Source organism: Bufo bufo, chromosome 1 (assembly GCF_905171765.1).
Source record: "Bufo bufo chromosome 1, aBufBuf1.1, whole genome shotgun sequence".
Lineage (NCBI taxonomy): Eukaryota > Metazoa > Chordata > Amphibia > Anura > Bufonidae > Bufo > Bufo bufo.
The window spans coordinates 781564284-781589137 of record NC_053389.1 but is presented as its reverse complement, the minus strand read 5'-3'; the positions used below and the strand labels follow the sequence as shown (position 1 = coordinate 781589137).

The window sequence follows — 24854 nt, the reverse complement described above, 5'->3', positions numbered from 1 at the left end:
TGTTAGGATTTTATAGGGCTCACCTAATAGCTCCTTAGTGTGGGATCAAGCCAGTCGCTCGTTTATTTATAAGTTCCAGCTATCTGCAAATCTCATCCATGACATTCAGCTGTCATTCCCTTAAATAGGAGTTGAGCTTCAGTGCAAATGCATGGCCGTTATACCATACACAGAGCTGTGCTGTGCTCCGTACACAGTATAATTTCTGGAGCAGTGGCTGCATGAATCAGCTAATCAGATTCAGACCCCCACCGATCTGATATTGATGACCCATCATGAATATAGCTCATCAATATCTGCAAATGCAGTGGCCTTATATGTGTAATATATAACATGTAACATGTTATGTGATGTACTAGTAATGTGATGCACGAGTATACAGTGCAGATATTGGAACATCACATTGCAGTACATATACATAATATACACAGTGGCGTAGCTATAGGGGTCGCAATTGCGACCGGGCCCCTAAGTCAGAGGGTCCCATGGGGCCCCCTCCAGGAGAGATAGATGTGGCAGCAGGCAGCATCGATATAGCAGCGCCACTGGGCCCGGTCCGCCTGCTGAGGATGCGGCCTTACCCCCTCCCCAATCCCCCCCCCATCATTGGTTGCAGCGGCAGTTCCGATCGGAGTCCCAGCAGTGTAATGGCAGCCAGGACGCTACTGAAATCCTGGCTGCCATGGCCAGTTACTCTGCAGCATACTTACATACGCTGTCGCCGCCGGGCGCTCCTCCTTCTTGTAACTCATCACAGGTCTGTGCGGCGCATTGCTATAAGCATAAGCAATGCGCCGCACAGACCTGTAAGTTACAAGAAGAAGGAGCGCCCGGCGGCCACCGCGCATGTAAGTATTCTGCTGACTAACTGACCATGGCAGCCAGGACTTCAGTAGCGTCCTGGCTGCCATGGTAACCGATCGGAGCCCCAGCATTACACTGCTGGGACTCCGATTGGAACTGCCGCTGCCACCAATGTTGGGGGGGGGTTGGGGGAGGGCGCACTGCCCACAATGATTATAATACTGGGGGGGGGAGGGCTTGCACTGCCCACCAATGATTATAATACTGGGGGGGGCGCACTGCCCACCAATGATTTTATTACTGGGGGGAGGGCTTGCACTGCCCACCAATGATTATAATACTGGGGGGGGCGCACTGCCCACCAATGATTTTATTACCGGGGGGAGGGCGCACTGCCCACTAATGATTTTAATGCTTGGGGGGAGGGCTTGCACTGCCCACCAGTGATTATAATACTGGAGGGGGCGCACTGCCCACCAATGATTTTAATACCGGCGAGGGCGCACTGCCCACCAATGATTTTAATACAGGGGAGGGGGGGGGGGCGCACTGCCCACCAATGATTTTAAAACCGGGGAGGGTGCACTGCCCACCAATGATTTTAATACCGGGGAGGGTGCACTGGGGGCTGATTGAGAGGCACTGGAGGCTGATGGAGAGGCATTGACTGGGGGCTGCTGGTGAGAGGCACTGGGAGCTGATTGAGAGGCACTAGGAGCTGATTAAGAGGCACTGGGGACTGATTGAGAGGCACTGGGGACTGATTGAGAGGCACTGGGGGCTGGTAAGAGGCACTGGGGGCTGGTGAGAGGCACTGGGGGCTAATGGAGAGGCACTGGGGGCTGGCGAGAGGCACTGGGGGATGGCGACAGGCACTGGGGGCTGGTGAGAGGCACTGGGGGCTGATGGAGAGGCTACTGGGGGCTGCTATGAGGCTACTGGGGGCTGCTATAAGGCTACTGGGGGCTGCTATAAGGCATGGGGCTCTTATCTGAGGTCTGATTGGGGGTCATTTATATTGGGGTCTGAGCTGAGGTGTTATCTGAGGTCTTATTGGAGTCTTATTAGCATTGGGGATCTTATTGGGGCTGTTAGCTGAGGTCTGATTAACATTGGGGGTCTGATTGGTGGTCTGACCTGAGGTATAATGAAAAATATTTTTTTTCCGGAGCAGCTTGGAGAAAAAAGGCCTCACAGTCTCCCACACTCCTTCTGCCCGGCCAAGCCAGCCAGCACCCCTCAGGCCAAGCCATCCAGCACCCTTCAGGCCAAGCCAGCCAGCACCCCTTTAGGCCAAGCCTGCAAAGCACCCCTGAGGCCAAGCCAGCCAGCACCCCTGAGGCCAAGCCTGCCAGCACCCCTAAGGCCAAGCCTGCCAGCACCCCTGAGGCCAAGCCTGCCAGCACCCGTGAGGCCAAGCCTGCCAGCACCCGTGAGAGCAAGCCTTTCAGCACCCCTGAGTCTTCAGAATTGTAAGTAAATTATATATAAGGGGAGCTTATAATATGAAAGAGACGAATTATGTCTGAACAGACATACAGTATAGTGCAAATTCCAGTTTTTGTTTATGTTTTATGTTGCACTGAATTTTCTGAGGGGGGAGGGGTGGCAGTGGATCTTGAGGGAGTTCCCACACTTTTTTCTCAGGACTTGACCCCTGGAGTGGTCCCGCAGTCTGGGTGGCAGTTCTGACTAGTCCTACTTAAATACACAGACATTTAGAGTCATACATTTCCTACACTGGCACAAATGCGTTGCCAGTGACCAACTGTCTGTGCTCAGTCCTACACGTAACCGTCGTAAGTGCATGAGGAACTGCGGATGTGGCGGCGAGGTCTGAGAGGTATGTGGGGGTGGGAGATCCGGGAGGGGGCCCATAATTTTTTTTTGCTATGGGGCCCAGTCATTTCTAGCTACGCCCCTGAATATACAGCATATTACTTGGGCAGCATGTACCACCATCAGTCCAGGGCAGCTGAGGGCCTGGGTGGACAAGTGAGGCAGGCTGAAGCTGAGGGCAGCAGCTAGAAGGCCCCTGGCATTGACTGACAGATGATGGCCCCACTCAGCAGCCTGGCAGCAGGACACAGGAGTGAGGCAGAGCATCAGCCTAGCTCCGCACTGGCAGTTGCTGTGAAGTCAGCCGTGGCGCCCATATGCTAGGTGATGTCGCTGTGACACAGACAGCTACGTTCTGACGTTTGCCAGCCTCAAGATTAAGAGAAGACCACGTGAGTCAGTCCTTAACCACCAGCTTTCATTATAGGTCTTCCATACCTACCTATAATGGAAGCGGCCACCCCTATGATGTCATTAAATACCACGATACTTAAGAAATGATGATATCGTCATATTGCCGTTTTTTAATACTGCATTATATTGTGGATACCGGTATATTGCCCAACACTAGCAGAACATAACTTGCATATTTCATATAATGATGACACAATTACATTTTCCACCAATCCAATAACTTTTGTGTTTCAGAGCCTCATTTTCAAATTCCGATAACATCATACAGTGGAATATACGGGTGGTACATGTTCTGTTACCCATGCCTGATATGTATATTCTGTAAAGAATGTCATGATATGTATTAGTTGTGGCTTAAAAAAAAGTTTTTTTAAGTGAACATACTTATTTACTCCATCAAACATCTCACGTTCCAGAGAATTATTTGCATATGATGTCATAATCCCATTTTCCACCAATCCAATTGCTTGTTTCAGAGCCTCATTTGCATATTCTGATGATGTCATAAAGACATTGTCTCTTAACCGGCGCCTGATGCTGTAACCTGTGCAGTGCTGTTGTCTTCTCAGTGGGACATAGTTCTGCTCTCTTGCGTCCTTAGTGATTATTTGCTACAGGAAGCGATTTTACTAAAGATGTCTGGTTCTATCCAGACCATGTGGCTTCTACTGCTCGTAAAATCTGTCTTCATCGGACAGTCTCTCTGTTGCATACCATGCGACTCCAGAGGGAAAATGGCTATGGAAGAATTCAACACCTTTATCAAAAGCCAAGTCGATGACATTGACTCAATAGAAGCCTATGTCAACATCAAGCGGTTTGCCAAAGTCACCGAGAAAAAAGTCCTGAACTACCTTGAGGATGAAGTCGGCATACTGGGTACTTATATTATTACTATTATCTCCATTTCATATAATCTATAGATAGATAGATAATTATTGTACCATTATTTTCCTTCCAGATAAATATGCTATATCCGAAATTGCGTCTGAATATAAAAAATCTGTGGACGTCATCCAGGATATAGATTTTAAGGGTAAGTACAATATTTTATACGTAGGTTGAAATTCTACTTCTCTTATTAATAGGAATTAGTGTGTTGGGGGCTCAGACTGATAGATGAGGGGATCGGACTCTCATTCTTCTCCTCTTTATATATCTTAGAGATCCAGCTTCTTCACATCATTGGACTCCATTTCCAGCGACTCAAAGAAAAGCTCAAGGTTATCGTCCAGGACTCAAACCAACGTAAGTGGAATCTTCTACTTATCTTCTACGTGTCTGGTAGGTTGTCAGAGAGGTTGTTTTCAACTTGTTTTCCTTTCCCTACAGCCTAGTGACAGGAGGGAGCGATTGGAATAAAATGTTCTATTCTGGGAATTGCTATGCGTGCAGTTTTCTTTTGTATTATTGCAGGGTTATAGATAGAGCCCTCATATACAGGGGATTTCTGTTCTCTATTGTTCTCTATTAGTAATTCTGCTTTTCTTCATTTCTCACTTTTAGGGAGGTGTCCAAATAAACAAGGTGAGTTCTTCTAGATATAACACCTGCTATAATATGACATATAAATGTATTACACACACAGGCCTCTTGTAGTAATAGTAATGTAGACCCAAACTAGAGATCCCACAGCCACCAATCAGATCACTGCTGTTATCTCCTACCCTGTACTGGACATATGAAAGCCAGCACCTGATTGGCTGCCAGGAATGTTTGCACTAGGAGCTGCTGCATTCTATAGAGGCCCGGACCGTTCTGGGGCGGCTCAGAGATTTCTGTCAATGGAAATCTAGAAAACAAAGTGACGAACACAGAGGCACTGACATCATGTAATAATAAGGAGACCCAGAGATTAGAGGTTTCTGAGTCTGACAATGAGAACGGTCAGTAATGTCTTCTTTCTTCTCCATTCCTCAGGTGCAGACAGCTGTGGTAAGTACATTTTATACCAGATTCAGCTTCTTGTCATTATTATTATTATCTATAAGATTGGACGGTTATAACACAAGTGCATTTCCCCAGGATTAATGGTGCAAACCTACATCAACTGTCAGACCTGCGCCGAGGAGAAGGTTGTCTGCGCCGGGGGCCCTCCAAAAAATCAAGGTACAGTATAAGATTTTTATCATAGGCCAGAGTAACTAGAATTACACTATATAATGCATGCCAATGGACCTTTCCCACTAGTGTGTGTAAACTGTGGGTACTGTGCCTATTATACAGAGGTGAGCAGCACTACATAGGCACTTTACACAGCACTCGCTGACTATTATATGATGTCTCCTCTTTTCACAGACTACTTGGAGAGATGCAGCTGCCTGTGCACCTCCAACAGATGTTTCGGTAAAGTAGAAGTTTCTATTCTTATATCTACATTCATATAGTACATAAGTAAATATATAGGACCCCAAATCCTCACCGTAAACTAGATATACCAGTCACTGGTATACACCAGACTTCCCAAAGCAGGAGGATATTTACATTAATATGATTCAGTCCATAAGCAGGCTAGAAGGGTGATTTGTGGCAGCCTGTACAGTATCCTGTCCATGTGCAGGTGACAGAGGGGTGATAGATACCAGCACATGATTATCATATTTATTCTAATATTATAAGTGTCTTTAATGCTCGGCTCACATTTCATTTCTTTCTTCTTTTCTCAGATCTGAAAACTGGACGGTCCTGCTCTCCATGTAAAGATCACAAGTCTCACCTGGCAGAGACTGTAAACTGTGGAGGTGAGGAGATAGCAGAATATAACCAGTTACAATCAGTCTCCTCTATGATGGCCGTATTTCCTATTAGGTCTTATAGAAGGAGACGTGTTATTGAGACAACCCCTAAATGTAGGACAGAATATCTACACAATTACTTCTATAATATCTTCTTTCATTTTCCTGTTTTTCTAGAGATAAATATAAAAATCCCAGAATATGAAGAACTAATTCTGGACTGTACTTTTGAATGGTACGCAAGGCTGGAGGACACCTATAACAACGTGTTCACCCTGGTAAGTACAATGCAGGGTAAAATTGGGAGATTGTTCAGTTTGAGTTATACGACCATAATGTTAAGGCAGCGCTTCCCAAACTTATTCCTTTCATTACTCAAAAACCACTTAGCAGAAAGTCCTTTCACCCAATATCATCACCAGGCTGCTCAATATGGTCTAAAATCAGACTTTCTGTCATGTCAGCAAATTATCATCAACAATTTTCTAAATTTTTGTCTTAATGATATGACTATGTAAATTACAAATATTATATTATAAATAGTTGTGATATCTGAGGCTCTGATAATTCTCCATATTTTTTCTATAGCCTCGTGAACACAATCCCAAAATCACCCGGGAGCCCTATCTAGTGATCAAGGGCGTACAGATGGGGGACTCCGGACGGTACACGTGTACCACCATCCTGGACTCTGAGGTGCCAGTGAGTAAGATCACCTATAACGTGGCAGGTAAGGACATATTATTACTGGCACTATGCTGAGCGGTAATTCTTAGATACACGGGATTCATATCTACTTGTGGGTGATAATTAGTGAGAAAGGATCTAGTTCTGAAAATCTGAATTGTCACCTATAATGTGGGGTTATTTTACATTAGTATTTGTAAGGAAAAAACCTATAATGGAAAGATTTTAGCCATTTCTGTATTTTGGAGCCACTTTTGGTTTTGACAGTGCTTCTGAGCCTCCATGATGCAGACGATTCTGATATTCTGACATATATTTCATGTTCTTTCATGTATAAGATACACTACAATGTCATTATCGTTCTCTTCATGGAATTAACTATTAATGTAATTGTTTTCTTCATTTAGTTATCAGCGAATCGGAACAGGCGACAAAAAAATACCATCCTCGCCCTACACTTCCTGATGTGCTTGACATCACAGCGCCTGAGCCGCCACTTCTGGAGGAGCTACAGAACAACAATGCTTCCCTCATAGCAATATCTGTGGCCGGCTCCGTCACCATCATGCTGATCGCTGGCATATGGTAGGTAGCATCTATAAGATACTCTGTGGAACAGGCGTAGTATTTTAGATAAATATTACACATTACACAGTGTAAACTTAGTCCAGGCAGTCACTGGATGCTCCAGATTTATCACAATACTGAACGCTTCATGATAAATTTGGCGCATATTACAAGGCCAGACATGTTATAATGTCAGTGGACTGATAAGCAGCTAATGTAAGAAAAAACATTGGAGGATCTGTGCACACATTTCACTCAGAGCTGACATGTAAGTAGCAAATATCAAATAACTGATAGATTTTCTTTTTTTAGCATCTGCATGTTCTGGAGGAGAATGAAATCTAGAGAGCCTCTGGAAAAAGAGCCAGTGTGAAGGCGAACCGTCAAGCACCATCCTGTACTGCCACCTGCCAGGAAAAAAAATAAAAAATGAAAATTTTAACCCTTCCCCAAAAACAAAAAAACTTTAAAAAAAAACTTCCCTTCCCCATTTCTGCCTTCACTTTCTCTCCCTACTCCCCCTCCATGAAAAAATAAAAATAAAAAAATGTTTCCCAAAAAATAAAAAATTCTCTTCCCTTCCCCATTTCTTCCCTCCCCTTTTTCCCTTAAAAAATAAATAAAATAAAAATATACAAAAAGTCTTGACTGCAGCATTTCATTTCCCATTCCTTACCTGCCTATATGTCACATAAGAACTACAAAGACTATGGCGCACTATGTGCGCCCTGTGGTCGTGCAATGCGGGCCGCAATGCAGGAGCACAGTCCGTGGGGCAGCCGCAGCGGATCGCGGACCCATTCACTTGAATGGTTCCGCGATCCGGCCGTTCCGCAAAATGATAGGACATGTTCTATCTTTTTGCGGAACGGAAGTACGGGACGAAACCCCACGGAAGCACTCCGTAGTGCTTTCATAGGGTTCTGTTCCGTGCTTCCATTCCGCACCATTCCGCATCTCTGGATTTGCGGACCCATTGAAGTGAATGGGTCCGCATCCGTGATGAGGAATGCCCACGGAAGGGCACCCGTGTATTGCGGATCCACAAATGCGGTCTGCAATACGGCAACGGGGCGCACACGCCCGTGGGAAAGAGGCCTATATCAGAGATAGATCAGGAGGATGGAGTCTCTTCTTGTTATTCTTAACACCAGCGCCAGTTTCAAGATCTATAGTCATATAACTTATGGTTTGACTGAGCGGAAACATGTCTTTATTAGAAAACCTTCCTAAATCTAGATGACTAACTTCAAGCACCTGGGCTCCAATGTAAAATACCTAACAGGGCCATGAACTATCATGTGTGGTGTACAGCACTGGTCTACTCATATGGGACATGTGGACCTTTTGGACCCTCTCAGATTAAAGGGCCTAGGGTGTGACCTTTGCTGGGGGAAAAAGATGTGGGATGTCGCATAGTCGAGCTCGTCTTCTTTCTTCTTCTTCTTGCAGGACCTGGCTGGAAAAGGACTTTCGGTGACGTCATCGCGCTCACCACGTTGTGAGCACGGTGACGTCAGCGCCGGTCCTGCTGAATGAAGATAGAAGAACCTTCTATCTTCATTCAGCAGCACCTGCGCTGACATCACCGCGCTCACCACGTGGTGAGCGCGATGACGTCACTGAAGGTCCTTTTCCAGCCAGGTTCTGCAAGAAGAAGAAGAAAGAAGACGAGCTCGACTATGCGATCAAGTGGATGAGGTGAGTTGCATTTTTTTTATTTTTAACCCCACAATGGACCTTTTACTTAGCATTCAGAATTAAAGAATGCTATTATTTTCCATTATAACCATGTTATAATGGAAAATAATAAAGTAATTGGGGTCCCTGGTAACTCATCTCTTGTCTCCTTAGCAACCATGTGTGAATGTGGATGCTTGCGATTTTCACACATCCCCGTTCATTTCTATGGGGCCTGCTTTGCGTGAAAAGTGCAGAATATAGAACATGATGCGATTTTCACGCAACGCACAAGTGATGCGTGAAAATCACCGCTCATCTGAACAGCCCCATTGAAGTGAATTCGTCCGGATTCAGTGCGGGTGCAATGTGTTCACCTCACGCATTCCACCGCACTGAATTCTTGCCCGTGTGAAAGGGGCCTTACTGTTTCCGATCTGCAAAAAACGTATTGCATAAGGAAACCATACGGATATGTTTTGTGGAATAACGGAACAGAAGAGGACTTAAATCAGAGAAAAAAAATAGATACGGATCCAGGAAAAACGGACCGCAAAATCGTGTGAATGAGCCCTAAGTCAAGTAGTGTAGTTCCTTTTCGTTTGGCGGCCCACGTGGCGTCCCATGTGTTGGTTTTCTCACTCGTTCTTTGACACAGTGCACTGTCTATTTCAGTGCACTGGTTGGGCGTCCAAGAAAATCAATATAACAATATAACAAAATAATAGCAAAGACAAGTGCACTCTGTGGTCTTACTAAACCCTCAAACTGATTTTAAAATTGAGAGATTAGCCAACATATCCTACGGTGTAGGACATGTCTGAGCCCAAGCACCGCGCCAAGGTTTCTCAAGTAGCTCGGGGACCTAACACTCACCTACCTGGGCCTATGTGGGCAATACCAGGAGCCAGTGGGCAAATTACAGGAGCATGAGGCCGACTCACAAACAACTCACCAGTTACCTCCAGCATGTGACCATGGTAGCAATGGGAGGAGGGAGGAGTCACTCATGCTCCTGTAATTTGCCCACTGGCTCCTGGTATTGCCCACATAGGCCCAGGTAGGTGAGTGTTAGGTCCCCGAGCTACTTGAGAAACCTTGGCGCGGTGCTCGGGCTCAGACATGTCCTACACCGTAGGATATGTTGGCTAATCTCTCAATTTTAAAATCAGTTTGAGGGTTTAGTAAGACCGCAGAGTGCACCCGTCTTTGCTATTATTTTGTTATATTGTTATATTGAATATCACATCCACATAATTGCTATCTTGTGTAGGATGTCTATTGTGGTACTTGTGGTTCACTGCGGTCATCCTCCACTGTATGCATTTTTGCTGGGGATCGTCATTAGCAATGGGCCACAAGTGCAGGATCTGCTCCCCTATATATATGCACAACTGCATGTGGGTTTGAGCACGTCCTGCTTGTTTAATACCACGCCATTCTTTTCAGTTTGTATATATAGAGATTCCTGGAGGTGTATAAACTCCAATTTAAATGTGCCTGCTTTCCATCTACAGGCTACATTTAGGTGCACCTGTGAGGCCTGGGCCTTATCAGCCAGTCTTGAGTGGGACTCGCAGACTCCTCCCTCCTCCCATTGCTAGCATGGTCACATGCTGGAGGTAACTGGTGAGTTGTTTGTGAGTCGGCCTCATGCTCCTGTAATTTGTCCACTGGCTCCTGGTATTGCCCACATAGGCCCAGGTAGGTGAGTGTTAGGTCCCCGAGCTACTTGAGAAACCTTGGCGCGGTGCTCGGGCTCAGACATGTCTTACACCGTAGGATATGTTGGCTAATCTCTCAATTTTAAAATCAGTTTGAGGGTTTAGTAAGACCACAGAGTGCACCTGTCCTTGCTGAGTTTGCTTTAAATAACCATCGCCAGGAGTCCTCTGATAAGTCACCATTTTTTGGTGCATATGGGTTTCATCCGCAGTTTGGGACATTCTCTGGAGAGGGGTCTTCTGGTTTACCCGATGAGAGATTTTCCTCGTCTTTGTCGTTTATTTGGCAAAAGATTCAGGGTAATCTGAAGAGGATGACTGAGAGATATAAGCGTGTGGCGGATAAGAGACGTGTGCCTGGTCCGGACCTGAATGTGGGTGATCTTGTGTGGTTGTCCACAAAGAATATCAAACTGAAGGGTTCCCTCCTGGAAGTTGGGTCCTAAGTTTATTGGGCCTTACAAGATCTTGTCCGTCATCAATCCCATTGCCTTCCGACTTCCTCAGACTTGGAAGATCCATAATGTTTTTCACAAGTCCCTATTAAAACCTTATGTCCAACCCACTGTACCCTCCTCTTTGCCTCCTCCAATTATTGTTGATGGTAATCCTGAATTTCAGGTCTCTAGGATTGTGGATTCTCGCATTATCCGCGGTTCTCTCCAGTACCTCGTTCATTGGGAGGGTTATGGTCCTGAGGAGAGGATGTGGGTCCCAGTGGCGGACATTAAGGCCACTCGTCTCATTAGGGCTTTCCATAGGTCTCATCCTGAGAAGGTGTTCTCTGAGTGTCCGGAGTCCACCCGTAGAGGGAGGGTTACTGTCACCGCCACTTCTGTGAGAAGGTCTGGCAGACGTTCTTCTCTACCTCTTGTATGATGATCTTTGTTTTTGTTTCACTTTCTCATCTACTTTCCTTCTGCCAGGTGTCACTTATTTAGACATAATCGTCTTCCTTTATATTCCCTCCCATACTGCCTTACTTTGCGGTTTATACTACTTCCTGGATTAGGTGTTCACTGCTGGAGGCTTCGTCTGCTGTTTGCTCAGATAAGTCCTTTACTTTATTGTGTTTGCTTGCTGGCTTGATTCTAGGTGACCCTGACTCCCTCACTATTATAGGGTTTTCAGGTGTCACACAGGCTTAGGTACGTGGGCATGCATTCGTCTACCATCGAGACTCTTGTATGTGCATAGCAGTCAGGGAGAGCTGTTAGGGTTTTATAGGGCTCACCTAATAGCTCCTTAGTGTGGGATCAAGCCAGTCGCTCGTTTATTTATAAGTTCCAGCTATCTGCAAATCTCATCCATGACATTCAGCTGTCATTCCCTTAAATAGGAGTTGAGCTTCAGTGCAAATGCATGGCCGCTATACCATACACAGAGCTGTGCTGTGCTCCGTACACAGTATAATTTCTGGAGCAGTGGCTGCATGAATCAGCTAATCAGATTCAGACCCACACCAATCTGATATTGATGACCCATCATGAATATAGCTCATCAATATCTGCAAATGCAGTGGCCTTATATGTGTAATATATAACATGTAACATGTTATGTGATGTACTAGTAATGTGATGCACGAGTATACAGTGCAGATATTGGAACATCACATTGCAGTACATATACATAATATACACAGTGGCGTAGCTATAGGGGTCGCAATTGCGACCGGGCCCCTAAGTCAGAGGGGCCCATGGGGCCCCCTCCAGGAGAGATAGATTTGGCAGTGGGCAGCATCGCTATAGCAACGCCACTGGGCCCGGTCCGCCTGCTGAGGATGCGGCCTTACCCCCTCCCCGAGACCCCCCCCCATCATTGGTTGCAGCGGCAGTTCCGATCGGAGTCCCAGCAGTGTAATGGCAGCCAGGACGCTACTGAAATCCTGGCTGCCATGGCCAGTTACTCTGCAGCATACTTACATGCGCTGTCGCCGCCGGGCGCTCCTCCTTCTTGTAACTCATCACAAATCTGTGCGGCGCATTGCTATAAGCATAAGCAATGCGCCGCACAGACCTGTAAGTTACAAGAAGAAGGAGCGCCCGGCGGCCACCGCGCATGTAGGTATTCTGCTGACTAACTGACCATGGCAGCCAGGACTTCAGTAGCGTCCTGGCTGCCATGGTAACTGATCGGAGCCCCAGCATTACACTGCTGGGACTCCGATTGGAACTGCCGCTGCCACCAATGTTGGGGGGGGGGGCGCACTGCCCACAATGATTATAATACTGGGGGGGGGAGGGCTTGCACTGGCCACCAATGATTATAATACTGGGGGGGCGCACTGCCCACCAATGATTTTATTACTGGGGGGAGGGCTTGCACTGCCCACCAATGATTATAATACTGGGGGGGGCGCACTGCCCACCAATGATTTTATTACCGGGGGGAGGGCGCATTGCCCACTAATGATTTTAATGCTGGGGGGGAGGGCTTGCACTGCCCACCAATGATTTTAATACCGGCGAGGGCGCACTGCCCACCAATGATTTTAAAACCGGGGAGGGTGCACTGCCCACCAATGATTTTAATACCGGGGAGGGTGCACTGGGGGCTGATTGAGAGGCACTGGAGGCTGATGGAGAGGCATTGACTGGGGGCTGCTGGTGAGAGGCACTGGGAGCTGATTGAGAGGCACTGGGGACTGATTGAGAGGCACTGGGGGCTGGTGAGAGGCACTGGGGGCTAATGGAGAGGCACTGGGGGCTGGCGAGAGGCACTGGGGGCTGGTGAGAGGCACTGGGGGCTGATGGAGAGGCTACTGGGGGCTGCTATGAGGCTACTGGGGGCTGCTATAAGGCTACTGGGGGCTGCTATAACGCATGGGGCTCTTATCTGAGGTCTGATTGGGGGTCATTCATATTGGGGTCTGAGCTGAGGTGTTATCTGAGGTCTTATTGGAGTCTTATTAGCATTGGGGATCTTATTGGGGCTGTTAGCTGAGGTCTAATTAACATTGGGGGTCTGATTGGTGGTCTGACCTGAGGTATAATGAAAAATATTTTTTTTCCGGAGCAGCTTGGAGAAAAAAGGCCTCACAGTCTGCCACACTCCTTCTGCCCGGCCAAGCCAGCCAGCACCCCTCAGGCCAAGCCTGCAAAGCACCCCTGAGGCCAAGCCAGCCAGCACCCCTGAGGCCAAGCCTGCCAGCACCCCTGAGGCCAAGCCTGCCAGCACCCCTGAGGCCAAGCCTGCCAGCACCCCTGAGGCCAAGCCTGCCAGCACCCCTGAGGCCAAGCCTGCCAGCACCCGTGAGGCCAAGCCTGTCAGCACCCCTGAGTCTTCAGAACTGTAAGTAAATTATATATAAGGGGAGCTTATAATATGAAAGAGACGAATTATGTCTGAACAGACATACAGTATAGTGCAAATTCCAGATTTTGTTTATGTTTTATGTTGCACTGAATTTTCTGAGGGGGAAGGGGTGGCAGTGGATCTTGAGGGAGTTCCCACACTTTTTTCTCAGGACTTGACCCCTGGTGACATATACCCTTTTTTTAAGTAAACCTGCACTGCATATGTGTCAGGGGAAGGGAAAATAATATAGGTAATCCGTCTGTGAGTTCAGGGCCCCAGGGGGGAACATATTCAAATTTCTTTCTGTGAATTACCCCTGTGCCGCATATGTGACAGTAAAAATCTATTCAGTCAATCCATCTGTTAGATTCTAGGTGGACAAATTCCCTTTTTTTGGCGGTCAAGTACCCTTGCGGCCAACACTGCATACCTGACAGTGAAAATCAATTCAGTAAATCCTTCTGTTAGATTCTGGGGGGGGGGATTCACTTTTTTTGCCGGTCAAGTACCACTGCAGCCTGCAGTGCATACCTGACAGTGAAAATAATTCAATTAAATTAGTCTGTCACATATTTGTGTGACCCAAAGCAATTTTTTCTCTTTCTGACACCGGCACTGCATTTCTGACAGTCTTATAAAACCAGTAAATACTGCTGTTACATTGTTGGGTGACTAATTCCCATTTTTGTGCTAGAAAGTACATTTGCGGCCTGCGCTGCATTTCTGACAGTCTTATAAAACCAGTAAATACTGCAGTTACATAGTTGGGTGACAAATTCCCATTTTTGTGATAGAAAGTACATTTGCGGCCTGCGCTGCATTTTGTGCTAGAAAGTACATTTGTGGCCTGCGCATCATTTCTGGCAGTCCAATAAAAACATTAAATACTGCTGTTACATTGTTGGTTGACAAATTCAAATTTTTTGAGACAGTAAAGTAATTGTATTAATTTCGCCTGTCACACAGTTTTTTATGACACTGGCACTGCCTTACTGACAGTGAACTTAATTGTTGACTATTGGCGGTTACATTGTCGCTTGACATAAACCATCTGTTAGTTTGGTGGGTGAACGCAAAGAATGAGGAGAGCGTCAAATAAGGGACATGGCCCTGGTCGTGGTGCTGCTGGTGTTGGTGGAGCTCCTGTTGCAGGGAGAGGACGTGGTCGATCTATGCCAGCTACACGCCCAAATAAAACACCTTCCTCTGGTGCGCGTAGGCGACAGAACCTTCAGCGTTATTTAGTAGGCCTGAATGCCACTCCACGAATGGTGAGGCCAGAACAAGTACAGGCGCTAGTAGATTGGGTGTCTGACAGTGCCTCCAGTTCCTTCACATTGTCTCCCACCCGGTCCACTGCTGAAAGCTCAGAGTTGGCACCTGCAGGCCATGGGCATCTATCTTGGACCTCATCCCCTTGCAAATCAGCCAAGCAGTCTGAGCCACAAGTCCTGTAGCAGTCTCTTATGCTTTTTGATGATGCTGGCAGGGTTTCCCAGGGCCATCCACCTAGCCCTGCCCCAGAAGTGGCAGAGGTTGAGTGCACAGATGCCCAACCACTTATGTTTGAGGATGAGGACATGGCAAGGCCCCCGCAGCACGTTGTTATGCAAGCGGGTGTGGGCCCACTGCGCCACTGACTGGGTATACTCCGGAGGGGCGTAACTAAGCAGCTACCTGGTATTCACTAGAGCCCCTGATGGTGGGGATAGGCTTGGGCCGTAGAGTAGCTGCAAGGTGCCACTCCAGAGTAGTCCCCAAGTCAGTGGCAGCTGACCAGGGGGTCAGAGTGCTCGGTCCAAGCACCAAGGAGACGTACGAGGCCTGGAGGTACGGCTCAGGACAGGCGGCAATCAAGCAAAGTCCATAAACGAAGTCTGAGGTCAGAGGCAGGCGGCAGAAAGCAAAGTCCAGGAGGAGTACAATAGCAGGATTCGGTACACAGGAAGGCAGATAAGATAAACACCTTTGCACAGAGACTAGACAAGCTAGACACTGAGGTTGCTCAGGCAACTTCCTGTAGTAGGAAGTGCCTTTAAATACATGCTGCAATCCGGCCATTGGCTGCTGAGACAGAGGGCGTGTATGTGTTGCCACATAGGAAAGAGAGACACACCCACGCAAGCTTCAGCAGCAGTGCAAGTTTCCAGCAGCAAGGAAACACTGGCATGGATCATATGTAGCAGAGTTAAGTTAGTTGCTGCCCGTGTTTGTCAGCTGGGCGGCAGGAGGGAAAAGAGGGAGCCCGTGCCTGCTGATAGGGGCAGCGGCGCTGACACAGGTCGCTGGGCTAACAGTACCCCCCCCCCCTTACGCCCCCTCTCCTCAGGCCTGGTCCTGGACAAGAATTTTTTCAGCAGAAGAGGGGCATTGATGTTCTCCTTGGGTTCCTTCCAATCCACCAGAAAGAGGGTTTTCCCTCTACTCTTCTTTATCCCCAGAATAGCCTTTACCTCATCACTGACCGTAACAGGAGCAGAGACAGGTTTCTTGTAAAAACTATTCAGGATGACGGGCTTCAGCAGGGAGACATGGAAGGAATTCGGTACCCGGAAGGAGTCTGGTAGCTTAAGCTTGTGGGAAACATCATTGATTTGTTCAGGAGGGTATTTTGAGCCGGATGTATTTGGAAGCAAGCCAGACTTTATCACCAGGATGGAATTTTGGAGAATTTCTACGTTTTTTATCCGCAGACGCTTCCATGTGCACAGAAGCCTCTTTCAGAGCTCCCCTAGTCTCCTCCCAGATTTTAGAGAACTCTCTTGAAGTAGCGTCTGCAGCAGGGATACCGGAAGAAGGAAGAAGGAGACACCGGAAGTGGGATATTTGTTTGTTGACAACAAAAAATTTAGATTTCTTGGAAGACTCGCTGACATGATTGCTGTATGTGAACTCAGCCCAAGGCAATAGTTCGACCTAGTTGTCGTGATGACTGTTAGTGAAGTGGCGCAAGAAGTTTGTCAGAATTTGGTTAACACGCTCCACCTGACAGTTGGACTGAGGATGATATCCTGACGAGAAGTCCAGAGATAGATTTAATAGCTTGCAGAGAGCTCTCCAGAATTTATACGTGAACTGTACGCCTCTATCGGACACAATACAGAGTGGAAAGCCATGGAGATTAAAAATGTGTTCGATAAATTCCTTGGCCAGTTGGGGAGCAGAAAGAAGACCAGGCAGAGGGACAAAATGTGACATTTTGGAGAAGCGGTCAACCACTACCCAAATTACAGAACAACCGAAGGACGTGGGTAAATCTGTGATAAAGTCCATGGCTATTTGTTGCCAGGGAACCTCAGGAACTGGAAGGGGAAGCAGAAGGCCGGCTGGACGCTGTTTGGAAGTTTTATTTTGCGCGCAGGATGGACAAGCAGCTACAAATTCTAGGATGTCTTGTTACATGGTTGGCCACCAGTACCGATGCGCAATAAACCTGAAGGTCTTCCTCTGACAAGCATGACCCGCCACTTTAGATGAATGACCCCATAGGAAGATTCGCTTTCTGAGAGATTCTGCAACAAAGGTTTTTCCAGGAGGAATTTCGGATAGCTTGACTGGACAGGCCAAGATTTTAGTGGGATCAATGATGAATTGGGGCTCCTCCTTCTGGTCAGTGGAATCAAAGGATCTTGAAAGAGCATCTGCTTTGATGTTCTTATCTGCAGCACGAAAGTAAAGAACAAAATCTAAATGAGCAAAGAAGAGGGACCATCGAGCTTGGCGTGGATTAAGTCTCTGTGCAGACTGTAGGAAGGTAAGATTCTTGTGGTCAGTATAGATCACTACCGGATGACTGGCTCCCTCCAGAAGGTATCACCATTCCTCCAATGCCATTTTGATGGCCAACAACTCTCTGTCCCCGATCGAGTATTTGCGCTCAGGAGCGGAGAAGGCCCTGGAGAAGAAACCACATGATGTCATTTTACCTGAGGGAGATTTTTGTGAAAGCACCGCCCCAGCTCCAATAGACAATGAATCCACCTCCAAGAAAAATTGCTTACTAGCATCAGGATGATGGAGTACTGGAGCCGCAGAGAAGGTCTGTTTCAAGGCTTGGAAGGCTGATTCAGCCTCAGCAGTCCAATCTTTGGGATTCGCCCCTTTACGCGTCAAGGCTGAGATGGGGGCTGTCAAAGAAGAGAAGTGTGGCACGAACTGGCTGTCGTAGTTGGCGAACCCCAGGAAGCATTGAATAGCCTTTAAACCAGAAGGACGGGGCCACTTCAAAATCGCAGACAGCTTTTCAGGATCCATCTGTAGGCCAGTATCAGATATTATGTACCACAATAATGTGAGGTTTGTTCGAAGAGACATTTTTCAAACTTGGCATACAGACGATTTTTTCTTTGCCTTTGAAGGACCAGGCAAACCTGACTCTGGTTAGTAGCCAAATCTGGAGAAAAGACAAGGATATCATCAAGATAAACCACAACACAAGAGTATAACAAGTCTCTGAAAATATCATTAACGAATTCTTGGAACACTGCAGGAGCATTGCTTAGTCCAAAGGGATTTACCAGATATTCATAGTGACCGTCACGGGTGTTGAAGGCGGTCTTCCACTCGTCCCCTTGACGAATTCGGATCAAGTTGTAGGCCCCAGGCAGATCTAATTTGGAGAAGATCTTAGCTCCTCTGAGGCGGTCAAACAACTCTGGAATAAGGGGAAGGGGGTATTTGTTCTTGATAGTGATTTTATTTAGGCCCCTATAATCGAGCATGGGCGGAGAGAACCATCTTTTTTCTTTACAAAGAAGAAGCCAGCGCCAGCCGGAGAAGATGATTTCCGGATAAATCCTCTGTCAAGATTTTCTTTGATGTACTCAGACATGGCTTGTGTCTCGGCTGGCGACAGAGGATAAATGCGACCACGGGGAGGTGAAGAACCAGGAATGAGATCAATTGGACAATCATAAGGCCTGTGTGGAGGTAACATCTCAGCCTCCTTCTTATCAAAGACATCGGCATAGGCATGGTATGCTGCAGGCAGATTTTCAAGATTTGGTGGTACCCGGGGAAACCAAGCAGGCCGAACAGGAGAAAGACACTTTCCAAGGCAGTACTGTCCCCAACGAAGCACCTCTCCAGACTTCCAATCAAGAACAGGTTCATGGGTACGGAGCCATGAAAGCCCCAAAAGGAGATGGTGAGAAAGACTTTGAAGAACCAGGAACGAAATCTCTTCTGTATGAAGAGCTCCAACCTGTAGTCTTACAGGTTCAGTACAAAATTGTATGGACTCAGATAGAGCCCTTCCATCGATGGATGACACCATCAATGGTCTCTGCAGGCGTCGGACTGGAATACGATATTGATCCACTATGGCTTGCTGCAGGAAGTTCCCTGCTGATCCAGAATCCAGAAGAGCCGTCTACGTGAACCGATTATCTCCAAACGACAAGTTTGCCGGCAGAGTCAGGAGTGGAGAGGAATTATCTTCACCTAGAGCCGCCTCTCCAACGGACCCTAGGCTCGGGAGTTTCCCGGCTTCAGGGGACAAGCACGGAGCACATGATCAGAACCACCACAATAGAAACAAAGTCCTTTGGCACGGCGGTGATCGCGTTCCTGTTCAGACAGCCTAATTCGGTCGACCTGCATGGGCTCAGGAACTGCAGACAACATGGAAGGCAGAGGGTTAGGAGCTTGCTGAAGAGGAGATGCCAGATGACAAGGCTTCCCCTCACGTGCCACTTCTCTGGCACGTTCCTGGAACTGTAAGTCAATTCGAGCAGCCAGGGAGAGTGGAAGGAACCAGATCATCTTTAATTCTCCCACAGAGGCCTTCCAAAAAAATGGCCACCAGTGCCTCATTATTCCAGCTGAGTTCAGAGGCTAGCGTACGGAACTGGACTGCATACTGTCGGGGGGTAATAATTCAATTAAGAATTATTAATTATGGTCATAAAAATAATTAACCATAAAAAAATAAAATTTATAAAATTTTAAAAATTCTTAAAATCATGACCTGGTGAATTGTAGACAACCTAATTGATACAATTCACATCTGAGTCCGACTATTTCCTCAGATAAATAAGTTATTTTTGACGTGAGATGACGTTAATGATAAAATGTAGTTCTGCATTATACAATAATACACAGATAACAATACATGTGAGTGGAAATAACTTGTCACATTATAACCAAGCTATTATTAGGTTAGGATATCAAAGTAGGAACATAAGTTATATACATTACTTATGTTCAGAGAAAACCTCATGATATCAAGATGAGCATGTCTAATCCTAGACATCATTATAGAATGCTAAATACATTCTGCCCCCCCTAACCAACTACACATCACATGACTTCAAGGTGGCAAATCCATTCAAGGATATAACTTAGAAGAGACAACTGTATCCTTCCGCCCCATCCTGGACTATTTTCACATATATAACTTTGGTAAGACTATTAAGACAAATAACAGGGATCTAGGATCTTAAATGGGAAGGATTTGAAACAAGTCTTTCCTGTGGGAATCCATCACTTAGCTTGGCGAAGAATGTTCTATCAATATACTCCAGAGTAGTCCCCAAGTCAGTGGCAGCTGACCAGGGGTTCAGAGTGCTCGGTCCAAGCACCAAGGAGACGTACGAGGCCTGGAGGTACGGCTCAGGACAGGCGGCAATCAAGCAAAGTCCATAAACGAAGTCTGAGGTCAGAGGCAGGCGGCAGAAAGCAAAGTCCAGGAGGAGTACAATAGCAGGATTCGGTACACAGGAAGGCAGATAAGATAAACACCTTTGCACAGAGACTAGACAAGCTAGACACTGAGGTTGCTCAGGCAACTTCCTGTAGTAGGAAGTGCCTTTAAATACATGCTGCAATCCGGCCATTGGCTGCTGAGACAGAGGGCGTGTATGTGTTGCCACATAGGAAAGAGAGACACACCCACGCAAGCTTCAGCAGCAGTGCAAGTTTCCAGCAGCAAGGAAACACTGGCATGGATCATATGTAGCAGAGTTAAGTTAGTTGCTGCCCGTGTTTGTCAGCTGGGCGGCAGGAGGGAAAAGAGGGAGCCCGTGCCTGCTGATAGGGGCAGCGGCGCTGACACAGGTCGCTGGGCTAACAGTACCCCCCCCCCCTTACGCCCCCTCTCCTCAGGCCTGGTCCTGGACAAGAATTTTTTCAGCAGAAGAGGGGCATTGATGTTCTCCTTGGGTTCCTTCCAATCCACCAGAAAGAGGGTTTTCCCTCTACTCTTCTTTATCCCCAGAATAGCCTTTACCTCATCACTGACCGTAACAGGAGCAGAGACAGGTTTCTTGTAAAAACTATTCAGGATGACGGGCTTCAGCAGGGAGACATGGAAGGAATTCGGTACCCGGAAGGAGTCTGGTAGCTTAAGCTTGTGGGAAACATCATTGATTTGTTCAGGAGGGTATTTTGAGCCGGATGTATTTGGAAGCAAGCCAGACTTTATCACCAGGATGGAATTTTGGAGAATTTCTACGTTTTTTATCCGCAGACGCTTCCATGTGCACAGAAGCCTCTTTCAGAGCTCCCCTAGTCTCCTCCCAGATTTTAGAGAACTCTCTTGAAGTAGCGTCTGCAGCAGGGATACCGGAAGAAGGAAGAAGGAGACACCGGAAGTGGGATATTTGTTTGTTGACAACAAAAAATTTAGATTTCTTGGAAGACTCGCTGACATGATTGCTGTATGTGAACTCAGCCCAAGGCAATAGTTCGACCTAGTTGTCGTGATGACTGTTAGTGAAGTGGCGCAAGAAGTTTGTCAGAATTTGGTTAACACGCTCCACCTGACAGTTGGACTGAGGATGATATCCTGACGAGAAGTCCAGAGATAGATTTAATAGCTTGCAGAGAGCTCTCCAGAATTTATACGTGAACTGTACGCCTCTATCGGACACAATACAGAGTGGAAAGCCATGGAGATTAAAAATGTGTTCGATAAATTCCTTGGCCAGTTGGGGAGCAGAAAGAAGACCAGGCAGAGGGACAAAATGTGACATTTTGGAGAAGCGGTCAACCACTACCCAAATTACAGAACAACCGAAGGACGTGGGTAAATCTGTGATAAAGTCCATGGCTATTTGTTGCCAGGGAACCTCAGGAACTGGAAGGGGAAGCAGAAGGCCGGCTGGACGCTGTTTGGAAGTTTTATTTTGCGCGCAGGATGGACAAGCAGCTACAAATTCTAGGATGTCTTGTTACATGGTTGGCCACCAGTACCGATGCGCAATAAACCTGAAGGTCTTCCTCTGACAAGCATGACCCGCCACTTTAGATGAATGACCCCATAGGAAGATTCGCTTTCTGAGAGATTCTGCAACAAAGGTTTTTCCAGGAGGAATTTCGGATAGCTTGACTGGACAGGCCAAGATTTTAGTGGGATCAATGATGAATTGGGGCTCCTCCTTCTGGTCAGTGGAATCAAAGGATCTTGAAAGAGCATCTGCTTTGATGTTCTTATCTGCAGCACGAAAGTAAAGAACAAAATCTAAATGAGCAAAGAAGAGGGACCATCGAGCTTGGCGTGGATTAAGTCTCTGTGCAGACTGTAGGAAGGTAAGATTCTTGTGGTCAGTATAGATCACTACCGGATGACTGGCTCCCTCCAGAAGGTATCACCATTCCTCCAATGCCATTTTGATGGCCAACAACTCTCTGTCCCCGATCGAGTATTTGCGCTCAGGAGCGGAGAAGGCCCTGGAGAAGAAACCACATGATGTCATTTTACCTGAGGGAGATTTTTGTGAAAGCACCGCCCCAGCTCCAATAGACAATGAATCCACCTCCAAGAAAAATTGCTTACTAGCATCAGGATGATGGAGTACTGGAGCCGCAGAGAAGGTCTGTTTCAAGGCTTGGAAGGCTGATTCAGCCTCAGCAGTCCAATCTTTGGGATTCGCCCCTTTACGCGTCAAGGCTGAGATGGGGGCTGTCAAAGAAGAGAAGTGTGGCACGAACTGGCTGTCGTAGTTGGCGAACCCCAGGAAGCATTGAATAGCCTTTAAACCAGAAGGACGGGGCCACTTCAAAATCGCAGACAGCTTTTCAGGATCCATCTGTAGGCCAGTATCAGATATTATGTACCACAATAATGTGAGGTTTGTTCGAAGAGACATTTTTCAAACTTGGCATACAGACGATTTTTTCTTTGCCTTTGAAGGACCAGGCAAACCTGACTCTGGTTAGTAGCCAAATCTGGAGAAAAGACAAGGATATCATCAAGATAAACCACAACACAAGAGTATAACAAGTCTCTGAAAATATCATTAACGAATTCTTGGAACACTGCAGGAGCATTGCTTAGTCCAAAGGGATTTACCAGATATTCATAGTGACCGTCACGGGTGTTGAAGGCGGTCTTCCACTCGTCCCCTTGACGAATTCGGATCAAGTTGTAGGCCCCAGGCAGATCTAATTTGGAGAAGATCTTAGCTCCTCTGAGGCGGTCAAACAACTCTGGAATAAGGGGAAGGGGGTATTTGTTCTTGATAGTGATTTTATTTAGGCCCCTATAATCGAGCATGGGCGGAGAGAACCATCTTTTTTCTTTACAAAGAAGAAGCCAGCGCCAGCCGGAGAAGATGATTTCCGGATAAATCCTCTGTCAAGATTTTCTTTGATGTACTCAGACATGGCTTGTGTCTCGGCTGGCGACAGAGGATAAATGCGACCACGGGGAGGTGAAGAACCAGGAATGAGATCAATTGGACAATCATAAGGCCTGTGTGGAGGTAACATCTCAGCCTCCTTCTTATCAAAGACATCGGCATAGGCATGGTATGCTGCAGGCAGATTTTCAAGATTTGGTGGTACCCGGGGAAACCAAGCAGGCCGAACAGGAGAAAGACACTTTCCAAGGCAGTACTGTCCCCAACGAAGCACCTCTCCAGACTTCCAATCAAGAACAGGTTCATGGGTACGGAGCCATGAAAGCCCCAAAAGGAGATGGTGAGAAAGACTTTGAAGAACCAGGAACGAAATCTCTTCTGTATGAAGAGCTCCAACCTGTAGTCTTACAGGTTCAGTACAAAATTGTATGGACTCAGATAGAGCCCTTCCATCGATGGATGACACCATCAATGGTCTCTGCAGGCGTCGGACTGGAATACGATATTGATCCACTATGGCTTGCTGCAGGAAGTTCCCTGCTGATCCAGAATCCAGAAGAGCCGTCTACGTGAACCGATTATCTCCAAACGACAAGTTTGCCGGCAGAGTCAGGAGTGGAGAGGAATTATCTTCACCTAGAGCCGCCTCTCCAACGGACCCTAGGCTCGGGAGTTTCCCGGCTTCAGGGGACAAGCACGGAGCACATGATCAGAACCACCACAATAGAAACAAAGTCCTTTGGCACGGCGGTGATCGCGTTCCTGTTCAGACAGCCTAATTCGGTCGACCTGCATGGGCTCAGGAACTGCAGACAACATGGAAGGCAGAGGGTTAGGAGCTTGCTGAAGAGGAGATGCCAGATGACAAGGCTTCCCCTCACGTGCCACTTCTCTGGCACGTTCCTGGAACTGTAAGTCAATTCGAGCAGCCAGGGAGAGTGGAAGGAACCAGATCATCTTTAATTCTCCCACAGAGGCCTTCCAAAAAAATGGCCACCAGTGCCTCATTATTCCAGCTGAGTTCAGAGGCTAGCGTACGGAACTGGACTGCATACTGTCGGGGGGTAATAATTCAATTAAGAATTATTAATTATGGTCATAAAAATAATTAACCATAAAAAAATAAAATTTATAAAATTTTAAAAATTCTTAAAATCATGACCTGGTGAATTGTAGACAACCTAATTGATACAATTCACATCTGAGTCCGACTATTTCCTCAGATAAATAAGTTATTTTTGACGTGAGATGACGTTAATGATAAAATGTAGTTCTGCATTATACAATAATACACAGATAACAATACATGTGAGTGGAAATAACTTGTCACATTATAACCAAGCTATTATTAGGTTAGGATATCAAAGTAGGAACATAAGTTATATACATTACTTATGTTCAGAGAAAACCTCATGATATCAAGATGAGCATGTCTAATCCTAGACATCATTATAGAATGCTAAATACATTCTGCCCCCCCTAACCAACTACACATCACATGACTTCAAGGTGGCAAATCCATTCAA

General features: G+C 46.7%; 1 protein-coding gene across 1 annotated transcript; it reads left to right on the top strand.

Annotated features, from left to right (window-relative positions):
* Nucleotides 1-3791: 3791 nt before the first annotated feature.
* LOC120988374 (izumo sperm-egg fusion protein 1-like) lies at nt 3792-7419 on the top strand. The gene is made up of 12 exons (XM_040415937.1): nt 3792-3936; nt 4019-4093; nt 4222-4305; nt 4564-4584; nt 4978-4992; nt 5083-5166; nt 5356-5403; nt 5724-5798; nt 5970-6070; nt 6381-6522; nt 6887-7064; nt 7359-7419. Exons 1-12 carry the CDS (start codon nt 3792-3794, stop codon nt 7417-7419), a joined length of 1029 nt encoding a protein of 342 aa, XP_040271871.1.
* Nucleotides 7420-24854: the final 17435 nt, after the last annotated feature.